Source organism: Hetaerina americana, unplaced genomic scaffold, assembly GCF_022747635.1.
Source record: "Hetaerina americana unplaced genomic scaffold, ioHetAmer1.1.p SCAF_19, whole genome shotgun sequence".
NCBI classification, from domain to species: domain Eukaryota; kingdom Metazoa; phylum Arthropoda; class Insecta; order Odonata; family Calopterygidae; genus Hetaerina; species Hetaerina americana.
The window spans coordinates 940,023-959,223 of record NW_027286752.1 but is presented as its reverse complement, the minus strand read 5'-3'; the positions used below and the strand labels follow the sequence as shown (position 1 = coordinate 959,223).

General features: G+C 36.2%; 2 protein-coding genes across 3 annotated transcripts in view; one reads left to right on the top strand and one right to left on the bottom strand.

The window, feature by feature from the left end:
* LOC139687307 (GRIP and coiled-coil domain-containing protein 2-like) overlaps nucleotides 1-10,044 on the bottom strand; it is a 34,241-nt gene extending 24,197 nt beyond the window's left edge. Inside the window, exons 1-4 of one of the 2 annotated variants that reach the window (XM_071584451.1) lie at nucleotides 9,808-10,044; nucleotides 9,623-9,734; nucleotides 9,450-9,526; nucleotides 9,204-9,308 (exon numbers count right to left, since the gene is read on the bottom strand). In XM_071584451.1, the coding sequence (XP_071440552.1) occupies nucleotides 9,204-9,308; nucleotides 9,450-9,526; nucleotides 9,623-9,734; nucleotides 9,808-9,840 (327 nt within the window). In that variant the 5' untranslated portion in view covers nucleotides 9,841-10,044. The remainder of the gene's footprint in view (nucleotides 1-9,203; nucleotides 9,309-9,449; nucleotides 9,527-9,622; nucleotides 9,735-9,807) is intronic. The other variant, XM_071584452.1, reaches the window with a different exon arrangement.
* Nucleotides 10,045-10,475: 431 nt separating this feature from the next.
* On the top strand, nucleotides 10,476-18,814 carry LOC139687288 (EF-hand domain-containing family member C2-like). Its single transcript, XM_071584427.1, has 12 exons — nucleotides 10,476-10,673; nucleotides 10,792-10,942; nucleotides 12,530-12,753; nucleotides 13,076-13,327; nucleotides 13,958-14,216; nucleotides 15,478-15,664; nucleotides 15,796-15,923; nucleotides 16,111-16,307; nucleotides 16,690-16,823; nucleotides 16,915-17,031; nucleotides 17,398-17,686; nucleotides 18,770-18,814. Exons 1-12 carry the CDS (start codon nucleotides 10,476-10,478, stop codon nucleotides 18,812-18,814), a joined length of 2,181 nt encoding a protein of 726 aa, XP_071440528.1.
* Nucleotides 18,815-19,201: the final 387 nt, after the last annotated feature.

The following is a 19,201-nucleotide window of genomic DNA, read 5'->3' as shown; positions in this document are numbered from 1 at the left end:
ACCGTTGTAATCCATGAAAACCGTCAGCATTGCCTTCTTTTTTGACTGAAAACGACGTGGTTTTTTTGGTCTCGGCTCATTTGGTGAACGCCATTCACTTGCCTGATGTCTGGATTGCGTGTCGTACTCATAAACCCACGTCTCGTCTCCAGTAATGATCCTTTTGATGAATGTGGGATCGGATTCAGCCTCGCAAATCATGTCTTTTGCGACGTCAACACGGTCTCTTTTTTGCATGAAATTGAGGTCTTTTGGCACCAACTTTGCTGCTACACGACGGAAACCCAAATCATTAACCACAATGTCTTGGGCGGATCCATAGGCAATGTTCAAGTCCTCCGCTATTTCTCTGATGGTTAATTTGCGGTTATTGACCAACATTTCTTTTACTTTATCAATTTTTTCACCGACTTTTGATGTCGATGGTCTGCCACTGCGTTCATCATCTTCGATTGACTCACGACCACTTCTGAACCGCTCGTGCCACTGGTAAACGACCGTTTTTTTTAGAGAATCGTTGCCGAAACACTTTTCCAACATTTCCAACGTCCGTGCGCCACTAAATCCGTTTTTTACGCAAAATTTAATACAAGTTCGTTGTTGCAAATTTAAATCCATTTCTGCAATTGTAAAAAATCGCCAACACACACAGAGATAGATGTACTCTTGGCTACGTAACTTTTGCAAATGTCAAGTTACGACACTAAGATTTAAAGGGAATATCAACAACAGATGTACCAATTTAACAAAAAAAAACAGAACTCAAATCGGAACGATGGGAGCGCCACACGGTGGTTACTCCGGGAACTTTTTGTTCATGGTAGTATGTTTCGGACACCCGCTTAATCCGGCCGTGGTCCGGCAATGTTCTCTTGGTAGTTACTTCTGAAGTCACATGAGGGCTGCACTGTAGTACTCGAAGGAAAAATTCGATATGCTAGGAACTTCCTCTGGTCATGGATTCAAACCATATTTAAATAATTCATTAATTTCCGAGTTGTTTTGTAAATTATGAACTACCAGTGCCACATGAAGCCAATAAGTCACTTGTTCAACGAAATGCAGCTCGTTGCATAGTCACAAGAAAATTGCTTAACATCGATGAACAATTCTTTCTACGTGGTTTTGTAACTACCGAAGCACATATGAAGTATTTTGAATTCTTCTGGAAGGAAAACGCGACAGCAAAAATTGCATAATATAATGTGGAGTTCAAGGAAGACACGACACTTTGAACATTGCAGACATGGAGAAAGCGCTGCAGAAATTGTAAGCTAGGGTCCTTGTTGCGACTTTGGTTCATGAGATCGGTAAAGCTAAGCAGACTGGGTCCGATGGGAAAAAGACGATGGATAAAATCGATGCATTCGCGACAAACTTTAAGGTTTGCTTCCAGAATATCTGACAGAGACCGAAGAAAACACTTAACATTACCATAAGATAAAAAGCTGGAGGTAACCGTTCTTAGGTGGTAGGCGCACCAGCAATCAAAAGGCGAAGGATTACGTGGCACTGTATCTCATGAGTCGGGTAAAAAATTTGACAGATACTTACATGTAGAGAACTTCATTGCAAGCAGTGGTCGGTAATATCGGTTAATGAGGAGACAGTTTTTCTGATAAAAGAGTCTCTGGAGAAGTCATGAGTGCTGAGAAAGACGCCGTTGAACCAATTACGACGAATTTTGCACGGAATGATGGCGGAATATTATTTACAATTACGTCAAATGCATAATGCAGATGAAACGGGCCTCTACTGGGGAGCTTTGCCAAAATATACACATGCTTTACGAAGCGAATCAAAGGTTCCGGGTCGAAAAAGCAGGAAGGAAAGGTCTCTCCGTACTTGCATCCGCAAATGCAGATGGAAGCCACTAGTGTGTTATGGTAAAACTTCGCCTAACCCCAAGGTCCGACGAAAATAATAATTTAACTCCCTGCATGGACTGGTTTCACAATCACTTTGCCATCCTGACATGAAAATTTCCGCTGCCGGGACAGTGAGATTAGGTGCCTTGTATTGCCCCAACAACAAAACCGCTGTTCAATCAACCTTGATTAACGGTCTTATTTAAGGCGGTTGATCAAGGAGTAATTTTTGTTTGAAACAGGTTGGACTGGCGAAGGGTTTTCAATGAAGTTTTAGAAGTGCTCGAGTCGAGTGGAATTAAAATTGAATGCAGCAGAGAATGGTGAACATTAGTGAATACAAAAAACTTATTTGAAGTGTGTGCTTTAACTCGGCTGATTCTTGGAAGATGGTGAAGAAATTCGCTATTGCAAATGGATGGAAAAATAAGTAGTATGAAGAGGTTGATTACCACTTGGAAGAATTCGAACCAGAGGATCGTCAGTAACTTTGGCAATGCGCAGGGGAAATATCCTCGAATATTATGAAATGCTGAAGACTAGCTTTATGCTGAAGAGTTGATGCCGGTTAATAAAAAAAAGCAGAAGAAGAAATAGCGCAGAGTGCTTCAAGTGGGAAAATTATCTTCTGAATCTGAAGAGGAGCCTGTTAAAAACTCAGTTAAAATCTCGAAGGTCTAGGTGAGCCCGGATGCTGCGAAAAATTATAAATACGAATGATATGCAACAATGTGATGGACATTGAAGAAGTCAACGGGAGATCGGAATTCGTAAGTAACTCCAAATAATCAAGTACAGTAAAATAAGTAGCTTTTTTCAAAACATTTCCCATGCATCTCCATAGTCTGGTACATCACGTGGCTGTGATGGAATGAAGAAAAACCACGTGCATGAATGTATATTAATATAAATATACACTACCGAATTATACCAAACAGCTAAGTCTTCTTTCAATTTTGATTATTAATTTTTCTTATCGTTGATAGTTAAATTGTTTAGAACCATTAAATTTGTTTTTCTAATTTCGACCACACCATGGGTACGATAGAATTATGCTAGAAATTTATCAAGGAGTAATTTTAACATGATTTCAGTATTATAATGTAATATATTTTAACTAATTTATCATGAAATTGTTAATAATCAATTTCTACCATACATATCATGGCAATGAGAACGAATGCTCCCACAGCGTTACTCATTTGTCAACAGTTATCAACTTTCAATTCAGTCGTACATAGAATTTTGCTTCTTCACTAAAATAGAGCGGAACTCAATTGACAACCATGCCATGTTGTTACGTTGAACTGTAATATGTCAAATGTAATATCATAAAATACTTCAGCAACATGAGTGAGTTGTCTACATAATTATGTTTTCCCTGCGGATGGTAGAGAGGAGTTGGCCTATCATTACGTCAACTATCACATTTACAAACGAAAATTCGCTCTATGTGCTCAAGTGAAACTTGACTTAATCGATATAAATCCCAATCTCTTCACTTAATGTATATAATTGGTTTTAATATATGGGATAATATCATTTAAAACGTATCTAAAAACACATTTCTGTTGATTGATGTATCTTAAGAATATCTGAGCTAATTTTTATGGAAATTCTGCAAATTATTTTATCAAATTGAGATAATGTCAACGTTAAATTTGCAAAATTAAGGCTTCCCATTTTACGTCGTCAGTGATTAAGATTGCAAGTGAATAGTGGAGGAAATCTCAATGGAGCTATTTGTGTCAATTCCCCGGCTTATCTGGACCTCTGGCCTAATGTAGTATTCCGGATTAGCAAGGTTTTATAGTCCTTCCCAATTGACCGAAACTAGATGGAAGGGCTTGAAAATTACTGGCAGGAGCAACGATAATTGCTCCCGGTTGGGTCCTCTTGGAGTACACATTACGGAAACATGGTAGTTGCTGCCAGCCGATTGGCAGAAGTGTACATTAGAGGTTTTTGAATAGTGGCTATGGAGAGGAAAGGTGGAAATAGAATAAACGGAAAACATATGAGTAAGTGGCAGGCATAGCGGAACAGGAGAGGATGCCTATTTATTCTCTGTACCACTTACTTGCTTGCCCAGGGTTCTTCCCTGGATGACAGACTTCAACATCCAATAGCCAATCAAAATTCTCTGCAACTATCTTTGCTGCCTCCTTTGCATTCCTCCCAACAATCTCCTATCCCCCCTCTCACCATGTCTAGCACTTGCCCATTTTTTCCCTTCCGTCCATTTCAACTCTTCCATCCTTCTCCACACCCACATTTAGAAAACCTCCAATCTATACTTATCATCTCTTAAAGCTTCAATAACCATGCTTCTGCCCCATAGAAAAGCAATTTCAAAATGAAAATGTTGACAAGGCTTTCTTTAACATACCTACTCAAAGTCCATATTATCAATTCCCTCCTGGTGACAGCTACTTTGCCTAATACAGTTCTTTTTGTCTCCCCTACTTTCACCATTTAGGTCTAAAATACTTCCAAGATAGCTAAACAATTCTAACTGCTCTAGTTTATGAGCTGCTTTTTAAATATTTAATTTAGCTATAATCATTTTCAATAGTCACATAACCTGTTTTATTTACATTTAAACTACTCTCATTCCCATCATACATTGATGCATATATGCTCAGCAATGCTTGCAATTCTTTGGCCAACTGGCATACACTTTACCATCAGCAAACCTAACCAATTTTAAGCTTTGCTCACAGATTTTCTTTCCTACCTCTAGTTCTTCCCAATTCTCTTTCATCATTCCTTTCACATTCACATTGAACTGCACAGGTGATAACTGGCATCCCTGCCATACTCCTCTTCCTAACATTGCCTATCTGGACTCTCCATCTACCAATTGCACCTGAGCAGTCTGAGACATGCTGCAGGTAAATCTCCTCCAATTTTCTTGTGGTGGTTCATGCCTTCTGCTCTCAATAATGTGGTGGATTGCACTTGTCATTTATTTGTGGGATTCAGGGGTGTGCTGCTAGATGCCACCCCAGGGACGACCCATGAGGAAGGCACCATGACCCACGTGGAAGGCAATCACGTTACAACTCCAGCCGAGCGTTCTCTCTTGTGCACAATGTGCCATGTAGTATATTTCTGTGCTCATTTTGGACTTGTTTAGCACTCCAAATAAATTCCCTGATTATTCAAACGCTTTTAGTGTGATAAATTAATATTCCTAGCACCGGCTGCACTAATATAATTTCCAGTTCGCCACACAACACATTCATTAATTCTACCCAAACCACTCCATAAAACACCTTAAAATCTAAGTAACAATTTCATTCTGATGGTATTCTGTTCCTCTCTATTAGTGACCTCATTATTGCTGTGGCATCATGTCTGCATCTTCCTTTCCTGAACCAAAACTGATCATCCGCTTAGTAATCATTCGCCCTGTTTGTCATCATCTTATTGATCATTCTGAAAATTACTGTAGCTGCATGCAAAATCAAACTTATTGTTCTGTAGTTCTCACATATTGGTGCCTTTCCCTTTTTTGAAATGCAATTAACATTGATCTTATAAAATCTTCTGGCGAAATTCCTTCGTCATCAATGGAATAAATTAGCACATAAAAACTCTTCAATCCACGTTCCCCTAGACCCTTAAATAATTCGGAATATTGTCTACCCCCATGGCATGGATTTAAATCCCTTAATGCCTTTTCTACCAATCAATCAAGTATGCCATTAGCTTAACTATCATTATCAACGTAATATTCTCTTTCTATATCTAACCTTTCTGGTCCAATGTCTTTGCCTCTTCCTCTATTACATTCCTTCCATCTCTCTAGAATATTCCCTGGTTGATAATAACTTTCCTGTCTTATATTTGATTGCTAGCAAGAATTTTCCCTCTTACTTCCTGAACATTCTTTCACCTTCCTGCATATCATACCAATTTCACCCTTCCTTCGTAAGCTTTCCATATATTCGCGCTTCATCTTCCACCATGCTTCTTACACTGTATCTGTTTCCAATCTCAGTTTATTGAAATGTAATGAAATAATTACGTTACGCCTGAGACAACAAATTTTACTCAGTTTATTATTTAACTTTTTAAACTTCCTTTCACCTAACTCAGCATTTACGTTTTTCCATTTCCTTCTCGCATCTATTTTTCTAATCATCATTCTGTAAGCCAACAAACTCCTTTGTCCTTTTCCTATGTACTGTTCCTATAGTTTCATATGTCGCTTTTGATATCACGTATTTTTTCTTAAGCACCCAACTCCCTGTCCTCACCCATAATTTTCTCTAAACCTCATGATATTCCTTTCTTATGGTTCTGGTAATGTTGCTACGTGCTATTTCCTAAACCATCTTTCCTTTTTAATCTTTTTGAATCGGACGATACACCTCATTAATACTAAAATATAATCTTAATCTGCTCACAGGAAATTGTGCTAATTAATCAGGCTATTCTTAAATTTGTACCTACTCTTAATAAAGTCTAACCTATCTTCCTTAAATTCAAGGTATTTCCCATAAATATCTATGGCTAGTAAGGTGCTCAAAAATTGCTCCTTATGATTAAACCCTTCCTCTTGCAGAACTCTCCTGATTTCATCCCATTATAATTCAGTGTTCCTAAACCGTGGTCCCCTGATGAACTACCATCTCATCCTTCACCTGCTGTCACATTCACATCCCCCATCACTATCAAACGTTTCTCTCCTGGGAAACCCACAATGATGCCCTCTAACTGATCATATACTCTGCAGACTTCTCTCCCCCCATGATTACTTGGTGATATTTAGACCTGATCAATGACCACTTTCATTGGTCCAGCTTTTACATCTACTTATAATATCCTATCAGTTGCTTAATCTATGCTTGCTAACACTTCTTCCTACCTATTTGTTCAATATCATTGCCACCCCTTGCTGGTTCTCATCCTCGCCTATTACTCTACAACTATCATTCCAGTGATCACCACCATTGTTCCATCTCGCCTGGCACAGCTCTAAAATATCCTATTTCCTCTCTTAATCTCTCCTTCTCTTTATTTTCTAACTTCCCCTTCCTCACCATCACCTTAAAATTATAGTCTCTCCTCGAACAGGCTGAGTCCTCTCCTGTGCTTAGAAATCGATTTCACTTTGCCAGAATTTCGTGAGATGATGATCATGGAGGCTTGCTTCTCCCACTGCCAAGTACGACACACAGCTCATCAGGCCGAATCCCATATTTGCTAGGGCTCTAAATATGACATGTGTCTATCATAGTAGCACCAAATATATAATTGAGATGGTTTCCCATTATTTTCCGTAGTGGTATTCTTTATGTGACACCACCATTCAAATGGTTGCCCCACTAGGGTCATATGGCTTTGCAGCTGCCTCAATGATAATCAGATGCTGTGACCCACCCACATTCACTGCAACCCCATCTATGGCAAGGAGCCATGCCGGCTATCTATGAATTCAATACCTTTAATGCCCTTTCCATCGAGTAAGTATGGTCCTAAGCTATCCTCAGCCTCACCATATTCTCTTTCTGTGTCTAAGCTTGCTGGTCTACAGTGTTCACCATGTAGTTCTTCTACATATATGATCCATCCATCTATCTTAAATATTCCCTGGTTGAATTAATAATATTCCCTTCTTACTTCCTAATATCTATAAATATAATAATCTAATTTCACCCTTCCTTCCTTCCAAAGAGAAGTCTTTTTCAATAAAATTATGTTCTGTGTACAACAAGAAAGCATCCAAGGAACATTGTTGACCTTTCTATACATGTATCTCAACGTTATCACAAAAACATAAATATTTGCATTATAATGTTTTCAGATTACCATATCTTTATCAGGACAATTAAAACCCTTGATGGGCTTACATATATTGCATAATTATTTGAACTCATGAGGGAGCTGGTCCAAAAAACAAGCGTACAATCATTGATGCAAATAAAATTGATGCATATTAGATATTTTAAGGGTCAAAATGTTACCGTAACTCAATATATCTTGGGAGGAAATAACCTGAACTGGAAAGAAAACTGAAATCTTAAAAATAATTATGAGCAATGAGATGCACAGGGTGCTACAGGTGGAAAGTGGATCATTTAACATATTACATTTTATTTTTAACCCAGTAGAAAAATGCTCCAGGAATTGGCTTTTGGTACAAAGCTTTCCCCATACCAATTCTAGAATACGGTTCAGCAATTTTAGACTCATATTTGTTATGCCAGATTGAAACAATTGAAAAGATACTGCGGTGAGTGGCAGGGTTTGTGATGAGCATTTTGAAATAAAATCGAGCGTAGATGAGATGATAAAAAATGTACGTTGGAAATCTCTCAAGCAAAGGAGGAAAACTTCAGGCTAAAGAATATGTTTAATGCTTTTATAGGAGAAACATAAAGGATAGGTATTTCTGAGAGGCTATAAGAAACGGCTTAAACATAGAAGTAGAACCATGATGGAAAAATTAAGCCAACCAAGCAGAGAACTAACTGGGTTAAGAACTTCTCTCTATTTATAGAGGAGTGGGAGACTGGAATGAATCGGCAGAAAATGTGTTGAAGATGTCTAATGCATTAGGATGCACCTGAAATACCCATTTTATTATATGCCATCATCTTATTTATCCAGGACATTCCAATTCCCAGTCAAAAATCTGCCACCAAGTATTTCATGTCACTAGAAGTGGAATTTAGTGTTAGACTCAAAAGTAATGATTGCCACAGCACCTGAGCTACTCATTTTTGGTATTTTGTTGAGTAAAACAATAATTGAAGCTACTTGGGCTACACCATATAACTCCTTCAAACCCTACCCCAAATAAATTTTAATGAAAACCCCCAATGGTAGAACAGTGAAGGAACAATTGGAAGATGGTAGATTTGCATGTCAGGCTAACCACTAATATGTTAAGTATATAAAGAGGGCTAAAAAGAATGACCTGAGAAATGATTGAAAAATGCATAAAATGTGAGGCAGTACAGCCATTTTTGGTGTGGGCTGAAGAAAATCTTGAAGGTGCAGAGCTAAGCCTTGATAAATGCATTAGGATAACTATATAACTGATGCAGGAATATAGATTAATAACAATATAGCCGGTATGGGCAATGATTTGTACAAAACTACTAACTTTTTTCATAAGCAGTTCATTCAAGCAAGTGAGAACAATATGTTTAGTCGGACAACCAAGCCATAAAATAGATTAATATGGTTTTACTCTTATTTGTTTCCTTAAAGTTTCAAATGAATGTATAATTTTACTATAGGAGGTTGAATATCATATATTTATAATCAAAATTAAAACAATCAAAATATGAACTTAAGTGTTACTCGAGTAATACTAACCTCCATTGCATATACTAATTTTTGGTCAGTGAGGTTCGTTATCATTTCCTGCATTGCATTAACTTGCCTTTCCCAATTATTTTCTTTTGCTTCATCATTTTCCTGCTTTCATAAAGATATAAGGAAGCAAGCATTAAATTCACATTAATATATCGGGTAATACTACGGTAAGACCTAAGGAAAATTTATAAATCCAGTAATATATTTTTACAAACACCCCACCCTTCATGACCCTATCCCATCTACCTTAAGTATTCGGCTATCAGGTTGAGTCGTCAGCGTGTTCAACTTTTCCTTCAAAGCTTTTACCTCCTCATTGGCTTCTACATGTAAGTAAGATAACAATCGTGTCTTACAGTAATATACGACAATTGCAAAAAATATCTGCAATCGACATTACAAAAGCTAAATAGACTCACCATCCTTTGCTTCTTTGGCTTTTTGTGCAATAGCCAAGAGACTTTTGCACTTTTTTACTAATTCCTCTTTAGACATATTCTCCAAGCCCTGTCTTTTCTTTGGTACTTCATCCTGTATTTCAAATACTATTTAGTTTTAGCTTAAATCGAAGGCATTACTGCCACATTTAAAGTAAAAATATTACCTGCAGACTAGCAACCGCTTCACTTCCGTCCATTATTCGTATTAAAATCGTTAGTGTTTACTTGAAATGACAACTCATACACCAACAATTGCATTCACAACACCGATTAACGATTCTCAAAACAGGCACAGACCACTCCAGGTAGGTATTCAAAATATACACCAAATAATAGATGAATGGAATTCACTCTCCTTTTATTTAAACGTCCTCAAATCCAAGTATGCACGGCACACAAACAACTACGACAGCTTCTTTGCAGACGTTCCGTAACACACTGAATGAGCGCTCTTCAAAGATCCTTTGTTTCCTGGGCAACCGGGAAAATCATTCTTGCCGATGTTGTTGACACATTGTTTACCTCGCTGTTATGGGACAGACATGGATGGGTAGTCGATGTCAACAATATTTGGCCTTGCAGATTCAACAACATTTGGCTTTGCGGCCATTTTCAATGTTTCAGTATTGTTAATTATTAATACTTCAAATATTCGCGAAATTTGAATATTATTTCAAAATGTTCCGCAGTGTATCATTTCCAGTGCTCCCTGGATTTAATTTTCAAGACAAAGTAGGTTTATGAAAGCAATTCATACTTTGCTCGTATTTTTTTGACCTAAAATCCAAGTTTATGAGAAAAACTTAACAAAAATTCTTGCCACTAAACTTACATGTTGCAGTTGGGGGGAACAAATTTCCATAAGTCCCAAATATTTCAGTATTGCAGTGACGTACCAATAGTAACGGAAACGATAAAAACTAACGTTGGAGGACAACCTTTGCCAGACGGCGAACCCACTATTCATCCCTCAGTTTACACCAAAAGTGCCGTTAACAGATTCCCAGCATGGGTTGTCTTCGATAAACAGGTACTCCTACGGCTTGACTCCAAAGATGCTGATAATTTTTGGCTGTATATATATATATATATACATATATATACACACACATAATGATTGTTAATTATTTATGATTTTTCCTATAAAGGTTTTAAGTTTTGAAGCCTATTTTCAATCAACTGTACAAGAGATGAAGGACTGTGCTTATCAAATTCGAAAATGCAAAATATTTTTTCATTTGGAGGATGGAACAATAATGGTAGTTGAGCCAAAAGAAAGAAACAGTGGAATACCACAAGGTAATACTCTTTAATCTCAAACATTTTTTTTTGATTGAATACTTACCACAAATATTTAAACCCATTTTTCAATATCCAGTAGGGGTTCAAAATGGCTCTTATGAATATATTTTCAAAGAGTGGTAAAATATATCTTGATTTGGTCCTGATAATCACCTTTTGATTTGAAAAATGTGATGAATTTTATAAATATTTACTTTTGTCCATATTATTACAAGACCTCTTCCTTTTCCCTAATCAAAACACTAGATCGAACTCATGTTACAGAGCACCCCAATTGTGGATCCCTTGGTCACGATCTTTAAGAGTAGGTTAATGGCAACACCTGGTTTCTGTCCATCCATCCTCCGTTCCCTCAACATCTTACCCCTACCAAAGTATGGACAATCTATAATGCCACAAATGACCTCAGTTGTCAGTCACCTCCCCTGATAACTACTACTGCTAATCAACACACCCTAGATGCAGAAATCACAAAGCTTGCCATAGATATTCTATTTGTTCCCTCTCTTTGAAACACAATTAAAAATGTTGAAAAAGCCACCTTTTCTTAGCAAAATTTCAATGAAAATACTAAATTCATAAATAAAAGACAAAAGCAAAGCATCCTTTCACTAAGCAATATAAAAAGTATGTTAAGCCAATGAAAGACAACCCTTAAAACATTAAAAAATAGTACATAGTCTGCAAATTTCACTGTTACCAGTACAATTCTGTATGCTTTGGACAAATTAGGAGATTCCAAGAAAGAGTTCAAGAACATAGGCTCTGCTTTAAAAACAAAAATTATACCTCCATCTATCTCCAAACAAAGAAAATTATAAACAAAATGATTTTGTCTCCAAAATACTCCATTATTATGTGAAATGGCCCAAATTGGGCATTCTGGGACAATTTGAGATTATACAGTGTTTAAATTTGAAAATTGTAAAGTGCCTAAAGGCTAAATGTGCCACTCCTTCTTCCCCTTCTGAGACTTCCTATGACTGATAAACAAGCCCATATGACACGGAGCTAACTCCTTCCGCCCTCACCCCACTCAAACCATCACACAACATCCAGTGATGTGAAGAAGCCCCCTCCAGTTCACACTCAATTCCTGCCAGCTTGTGACACCCTGCTTTCTTTTGCTATTTGAACAAAGGCTCCTTTCCATTCCTCCTACTCTGCCTCAACACAGGTCCTTCAATGTCTACCCCTGATGGCTGTGAAACTCTGAGTCCCAACTCCATCCCCCCCTTTATTCTACCATAAATATTCATAGTAGTAGAATTGAAGCAATAGATTTTACTGGTAGAATAGAAGTCTAAAGATGGATTTACCCCCCGGGGTTGAAAGCATCTAACTCATCTTCATTTATATGAAAAATTGAATAATAATTCATGCATCAAAGCAGTTAGTTTATAACTTTACTGATTTATTATTTGTTTTTACCAAAAATTAAATGCACTTAAACTTCAGAGAGTATTATTAATATGTTAGTTTCATGTCCAAAAATTCTTATGTCAACTGAAAGGTTAATAATTATCACATTGGAGTAAATTATACTATTGTAGCAGTTTTAATTATGAATCTTCATACTTCCAGGAACATTAATGCATAGACAGCGTATCAGAATGCCAGCACCACGAAATGACATCTTCTATGATATCATTGACTTAAATATTGGAAAAGAAGTTGAACTTTATGGAAGAGTTTTCAAGATAGTGAACTGTGATCATTATACACGAGTTTTTCTAAATCGTCTCGGCATCTCTGTTCCTGATCCAATACAGTGCCCTGAAGACCCTTACCTGAAAATTAGGGAAAGGGTAATGCAAATAGAAGTATTACAAATAGAATAAAAAAAGATATCGGTTAGTATTGAAGCATCAATAAGGCCATAGGCTAATACTATATGACTAATTAAATTGTTAAGGGTAGTAAAATGTTGCTAACAGTTTTTCTCACAGAACTGGTCGCATTTAGTAAATTACATAATCATGATTGCTCTATCCAAGGTTTGTTTACACTACCGGCAGAGTTGATTCTCCCCTTTTTATAGGGGCAACTAACCTTTGGAGAGATTTCTCTTTAATTACCACACCTCACCCGTGTATATATAAACACATGTCATTTCCCTTTTCATTACAGGAGAAGAATCAACTGCAAGCAAAAAAACCTACTTGTACTCAGCATTCACTCTCTAAATTTCTGGCACATGATCGACAAGTTCTCCGCTTTTGGGGTTACTGGGATGATCGCCATTCACCTAATGGACTTCTTCATAGACTTCGATTGCAATTTTACCTGAGTGATGATACTGTAGACATTAAGGAGGAAACACCAGAAAGCTCAGGCCTCGAAATGGGTCCCATCTTCCTGAAGCGCTCTAAATTACCCAAGGTGGCAATTTAATTGTCATAATTTAATAGATAGCCAAAAAAGATGATCTCTTGAATTAATGGGCGTCTTGGTTTCAGTGATGAATTGCCTTACTTAATCATAAATGATTACTCAAATTTTGAAATGTGTGTCATCCAATGAGTAGAGTGATACACATATGACGTGAATCCTTCAATTCTCTGCTAAATGACTCTCACAACACATCAGGCTATTTGAGATCAAGCGACGTCAAAACATGGTGTGCCTATAACTATCCGCAAATGTACATACTGTCACGGAAAGCATTATTTTTTATGCTTGGAGAAGTTCCTTCATAAAATTCCTTCAATTATTTTAATGAAAGCCACATTAGCTGTCTTGTGTTCACTGCTCATAGATTACATCAACTTTCCAATAGTCAACCAATTTTCATTTTCCTTACCACGAAAATTTCTTATTACTTTAACATTTTATAACTATGAGTTAACAAATGTTAATTTTTATATGTATTTGCATGAATAGAGATGAGTGATTTTCCAAATTCAATTTATCTTTTAAAAAATAATAGAGAATAAAATTTACATGGAAGCTAAAAAGTATATCAAACTCAAATTTCCGGTTTGTAATATTTGCAATTTCCTTCTTTTGCAGAATTTTACCACAGTAGGACTTCCTGGTGATGATTTTGGAAATCCCATGACTGTTCTAAATGTTTTGGGCCAATCTATACGAAAAGGCCATTACATTTACGACTCCTTAGCAAGTGGAAGAGATAAGGGAAGTACATATGAATACATCACTGATAAGGACCTAGGCATTGGAACAGTATTAGACATATATGGTCGCAAAGTTGTCCTCACATCATGTGACCCTTTTACTCAAGATTATTACAGATCCAAGTATGGACTAGGTATGATTTACTTTGATGTTTGGAAAGAAACATTCAGAAACAAAATGCCTCAATTCAGAACAGAATGTACTCTGAAAGTTGGTTACTGGGTACATGCAGGTCATACCTATACCCATAGAGTTCTACATAAGGGGGCAAAACTTATTTAACATCAGGACCTATTGCAGCATATTTTAAGCTATCCAACCTTTGGATTTTCTGTTGGCTGGAAAGAATTTGGAATGAATACCAATCATTTCTCTAAGAATCACTGGCTGTAATATGCAAGCCATCACTAAACCATTAATGAACAAGGAAAATGTATACCTTGCTTTGAAGAGCTCTTCTGCTCCTACGCTTTCCTCTTTTTCTCAACGCATATCATATGCCACCAATGCATTCATTGTCTAACGTATTTACATCTCACCCTTGGGATAAATGTATTCTCCCATCGTGGATCAAGTGAATTGTTTTGAAGACTTCTATGCATCAAAAGCAATATATGGCAGTAATAGGTGTTACGAGTGGCCAAGAAAATTTCTCTGATATTATATAAAAATTTTTGGCAACACTTCTGAGTTTTTTTCTCTGAAAGCTCACAATGTTAACAAATGCTCTGCTATTCCAATTATATTATAATTTCCAAAGATGCCCAATGTTAAGGTAGGGTTTGTGAACATTTGGTCTCTATTCAACTGCGATGGACCTTGCCCTTCGCAAACCTTTTCACATTGAAATGCTCTAAATGTCTCCTAGGTATTTAATTTAAGTACATTATGGTTGCTATCATATCTGCGCCTCAGCTATAAATGTGAGTTGATACACAAAGCCTCATCTCCTGGTCAATAACCAATGTTTCCTGGAACTACTCATAGGGTTTCCTCAAATTAACTTCCAGTTCTATCAAAATTCCCTGAGGAACATTTCCCTGGCATCTCATTGAGAGGTGATCTCACATCCTCTGGTGATAAGGATAAGAAGCCCATACATATGGGTTGTCTATTTACTTTCCATCAGCAAATCAAAAACATTAAGGATTCATGTGATTTTAATAGCTATTGTCACAGAGTCAACACTCTTTTGTAATGCATGAAGTGCAAATTTTAAGGAGTTTAATTTCTATCATCAAGCAAAAATTTTGACAAAAATCTTTATTTTTTTAACAACATGAATAATTTTTTGTAGACCTAGTTGAATGCTTATAACATGCAAAAAGTTTCAAAGATTTTCTTCAGTGCTTCAGGGTAGCAATTAACAGAAAGAAAGTTAATTTGTATTTTAGACAATTTCAATCCTGCCCACGATCCATCATTGGAAGAAGAAGATAAATATAACAGAGAATCAGCTGGTGACAGGGAGCTTCCTCCGTACAATGGATATGGGAGCTATGAAGACTCAGCACAGAATTGTCGCTCTTTTATTTTAGTCCCTCCTAAATCTGATTTTGCTAAGTTTTTGGAAAAAGACAGGTAATTGGAATATGTTTTTAGAATAATTTAATTCTCAATGAATTTTCACATTGCATTTGGTCGTGTCATTTCCATTCCAAAAAGCATGAAAACTCAAACGATTTCATTCTTAACAGGAAAGGCATAGAAAGTTTTATTCTGAGGTTTGAGTCTAAGATGCTGTCGTCTATTCCTTCAAATGCAGACCGCAGGTTTTTGATTTGCTACTATCTTTGTGATAATACAGTGGCTATTTTTGAGCAAGTGTCAGCAAATTCAGGTATACCATTTTTTTACTTCTGAGATGAAGTAATAACTGGAAATTTTCACTTATGCCTAATGTTTGCAAATGACCATAAATTGTTTATCTTTTCCTCATCATTTCATATTAATTCATAGCTTTAAATATATACTTATAATTTATATACATTTTTTGAGCAACTTACTTTCAATAATCTGCACAACAGGATATTATGGTGGAAGATTTTTTGCACGAAAGAAAGTTATCAAGCCTGGTGAGAATGCCTATTCAAGCAAACCTCCGGAGTATTATTTGGCAAAAGATTTCTACATAGGTGGTGTGGTAATCATAAATGACTTCCATTTCCTAATCACAAATGCTGATGAATATGCCTTATCATACATGGAAAGTAATTGCAATGAAGTGAGTTATAATGCTGGGCATATGATTTTGTTTACCCTTTCCTTTCATGATTTATATTTTATTTATTGCACGTACAATATATGTACTGTTGCACTGAGAAAGTATCATTACCATCACAATAGTTAATTTTCATATTTATCTCATTCAATTTCCTAACAGGAAATCACTTCCAAACCAAAATTAGTTGGTGTATCAATGTCAGTTTGTTATGAATGATCATATCAATCAGATATTGTCAAATTAATTTATAATTTAGTACTCCCATAAAAAACAGAAAATGAATATAAATTCTATCATGTTTATTTATCTGTCACATAGTTATATCTCTCCCATCCTTGGTCATTAAAAACTTTGACAACTCTCTTTTGTGATTTTTTTGCAGTTTTCAAAGAGTAACATTAGACTCATAATGGACAAAGTTAAAACTGCTCTTCAGCCTATGTACAAGGAATTTATAGGAAAATACATTTGCATTGATCCAGATCAAACTGGAGTTATATCATACCATGTATTTTGGTAAGTTATGAATATGCTCAAGAGCAATATTTAGTTAAACATGAATTGTTATAACCTTTTAGGCCATTTATGTTTATATTAACCACTTTAGGCGAACGATAAAAGATGTCCTTGGTGATAAAATCACTGATCATGAAATTTTGACTTTGGCTCGTGCTTATCCTGGTAAAGTTGAATGCCGAGAGAGCCTTTCTTTGGATCACTTAAGGTGAGATTTTAGCTGAGGTTTCCTCCCTATAAATAGCACAATCCTTAAGCACTTTTATATACTCATTGCTACATAAAATTTGTGTATACTGTAACATTACATGGCTTACTAATCAATTACCCTAATGCAATTACAAATTCAGTCAACATTGAAGTCCCTTACATTTTAAAATTATAACAAATAAAGATTATACTGTTAATTTTGTAAAAGTTTAGTAAGCAAAATTTCCATTGAGAACATACAATTATAAAGTAAATTATGGTGGGACTGTCTGGAAAGTGGGTGGGCAAGATGAGGGAAAGAATTCATCTTTTTCTACCATATTATTTTATAATCAATGATATTTCCTCTGAATATTTTTCGCAGGCCATTAGTTCACACTGAAATGCATCGCTATATTTTTCATGGCCTGGAACGTATGAGTGAGGATCTACTGTCACGAGATCGATCTCGGCAGGGTTGGTTACCTATTAAAGAAATCTGGGCTTGCCTTCGGGCTTCAAGAGTGCCTCTACTTCCAGAAGTACTTGAAGTTGTGGTGGATAAACTTGACAGACATCCAACAGATGAACATTTATATTCATATCCTCAACTGCTCAAGTTCTTGGATCCAAAAAATACACCCCCACCAATGGTGAACCCCATGTCTCCAGAGGTATGCTCATCATTTTCTATTACATGAATCCCCCAGAACTGTCAGCAAATTAAATAATTAGGGTAAAGGCATGCAGTAATTGGTCACTTAGTATTAGTCAAAATATAGCTGTCTCTACAGTGCTTATTTTCAAAGGAGACCTCTTTATGTGTTTTCTCAGAGAATACATTTTTATTTCCTACATTAAATGCTTTTAAAAAAATGTTAAGCTGAATTTTGATATAGGCTCGTTGATCTGAATTTCAGACCTTTCATTTTTTATATCAGGTTGTTTTTTGACAATATTAAAAAAAAAGGCAATTTCATTAATTGAAATGAATAGAGCATGTTCAAATAAACATATCAATAATAGTCTCATAATGCTTTTAATTCACACTGCACCAAATGAGGTTGGCCAAAGATGTCACATAAGATTCAAAACTATTTTTGAGGCCTATTAAAAAAGTTCCCAAACTTTATTTATAGCCAAAAAATACTTCACTTACAAATTATTTTATTAATGCCAATAACTTTAATATAGACATGCTATTCAAAAGTTTCAGGAACTTTTGAACAGACCTCATATAGTGATTAACTGGTGAACTCAGTATTAAGTGGTTTCTAATGTTTTGGAATGAGATAGTGCTAGCTTATATTTGCTGGTTTAATCTCCAACAAATGTCAAAAAGATGCTTAACATTTTTACGGTGCATGGATTTGTTCAAATTTACTTGAGCCAATAGAAAGCAAATAAAAATGAATTGTAGAATAGTAGCAGAGATAGAATTGGGTGCAATGACTACTGAGATCATTTAGCACCTCTCACAACCCAATACTTGTGTGAGGAAGATATGGAACTGGAATAAAAAAAGTTTATTATCAACATTTGAGGCAATGTATGATGTAGCACTTGTAAATTATAAAACGTGGAGGAAACCAGATTATTTTAAAAAAGCAAAAACTTGAATAAGGACATAAGGGTTATCCCCTGTGCATAGAAAAATGAATTCATACTGTAACACCTATTACCTCTCATTCAATCATCTCCTTGTATATTGGGATATGGATCTGTTTTTCACTCTCTTGCTTTCTCTATCTGGTCAGTGGCTGAATGGATCAGAACAGAAGGCAAAAGGAAAGTTCAAGTGATGATCCACTTTCAGACCTCAAATTTATTCTATTCTTCAATATCAGCTTTGAATTTAAATTGGCTTATATGACATTATTATCACACAATTAATATTTCCTTCATTGAATATGACTACTGAAGGAGGTATCGTGGTGGAAATAATGACACCTCCTAACAATTAACAAAGTTTATTGTGCTCAGAAAATTAAAACCTAGGCGATTGAACAGTAATTATTCAGTAAATATTCGGCCGTGCGGTGGCGAAGCCAGGAGAGAATCCTTCACCAGGAAGCAACGTCCTTGGGTTGACCACGATGGCGGCGCGCGTGACGGTCCAGAGCCAGTCAGAGAGAGAGTGAGACTTAGAGTGAGAGTGGCTCTGGCGGCGTGGTTGCGCCCTGGCGGCG

Bases quoted from the DNA above. Each gene is read 5' to 3' on its own strand.
- LOC139687288 (XM_071584427.1), top strand. From the start codon at position 10,476: ATGTTGCAGTTGGGGGGAACAAATTTCCATAAGTCCCAAATATTTCAG. The intron at 12,754-13,075 runs GTAATGCAAATA...TTTTCATTACAG, and splicing joins ACCTGAAAATTAGGGAAAGG to GAGAAGAATCAACTGCAAGC. The intron at 17,032-17,397 runs GTGAGATTTTAG...TATTTTTCGCAG, and splicing joins CTTTCTTTGGATCACTTAAG to GCCATTAGTTCACACTGAAA.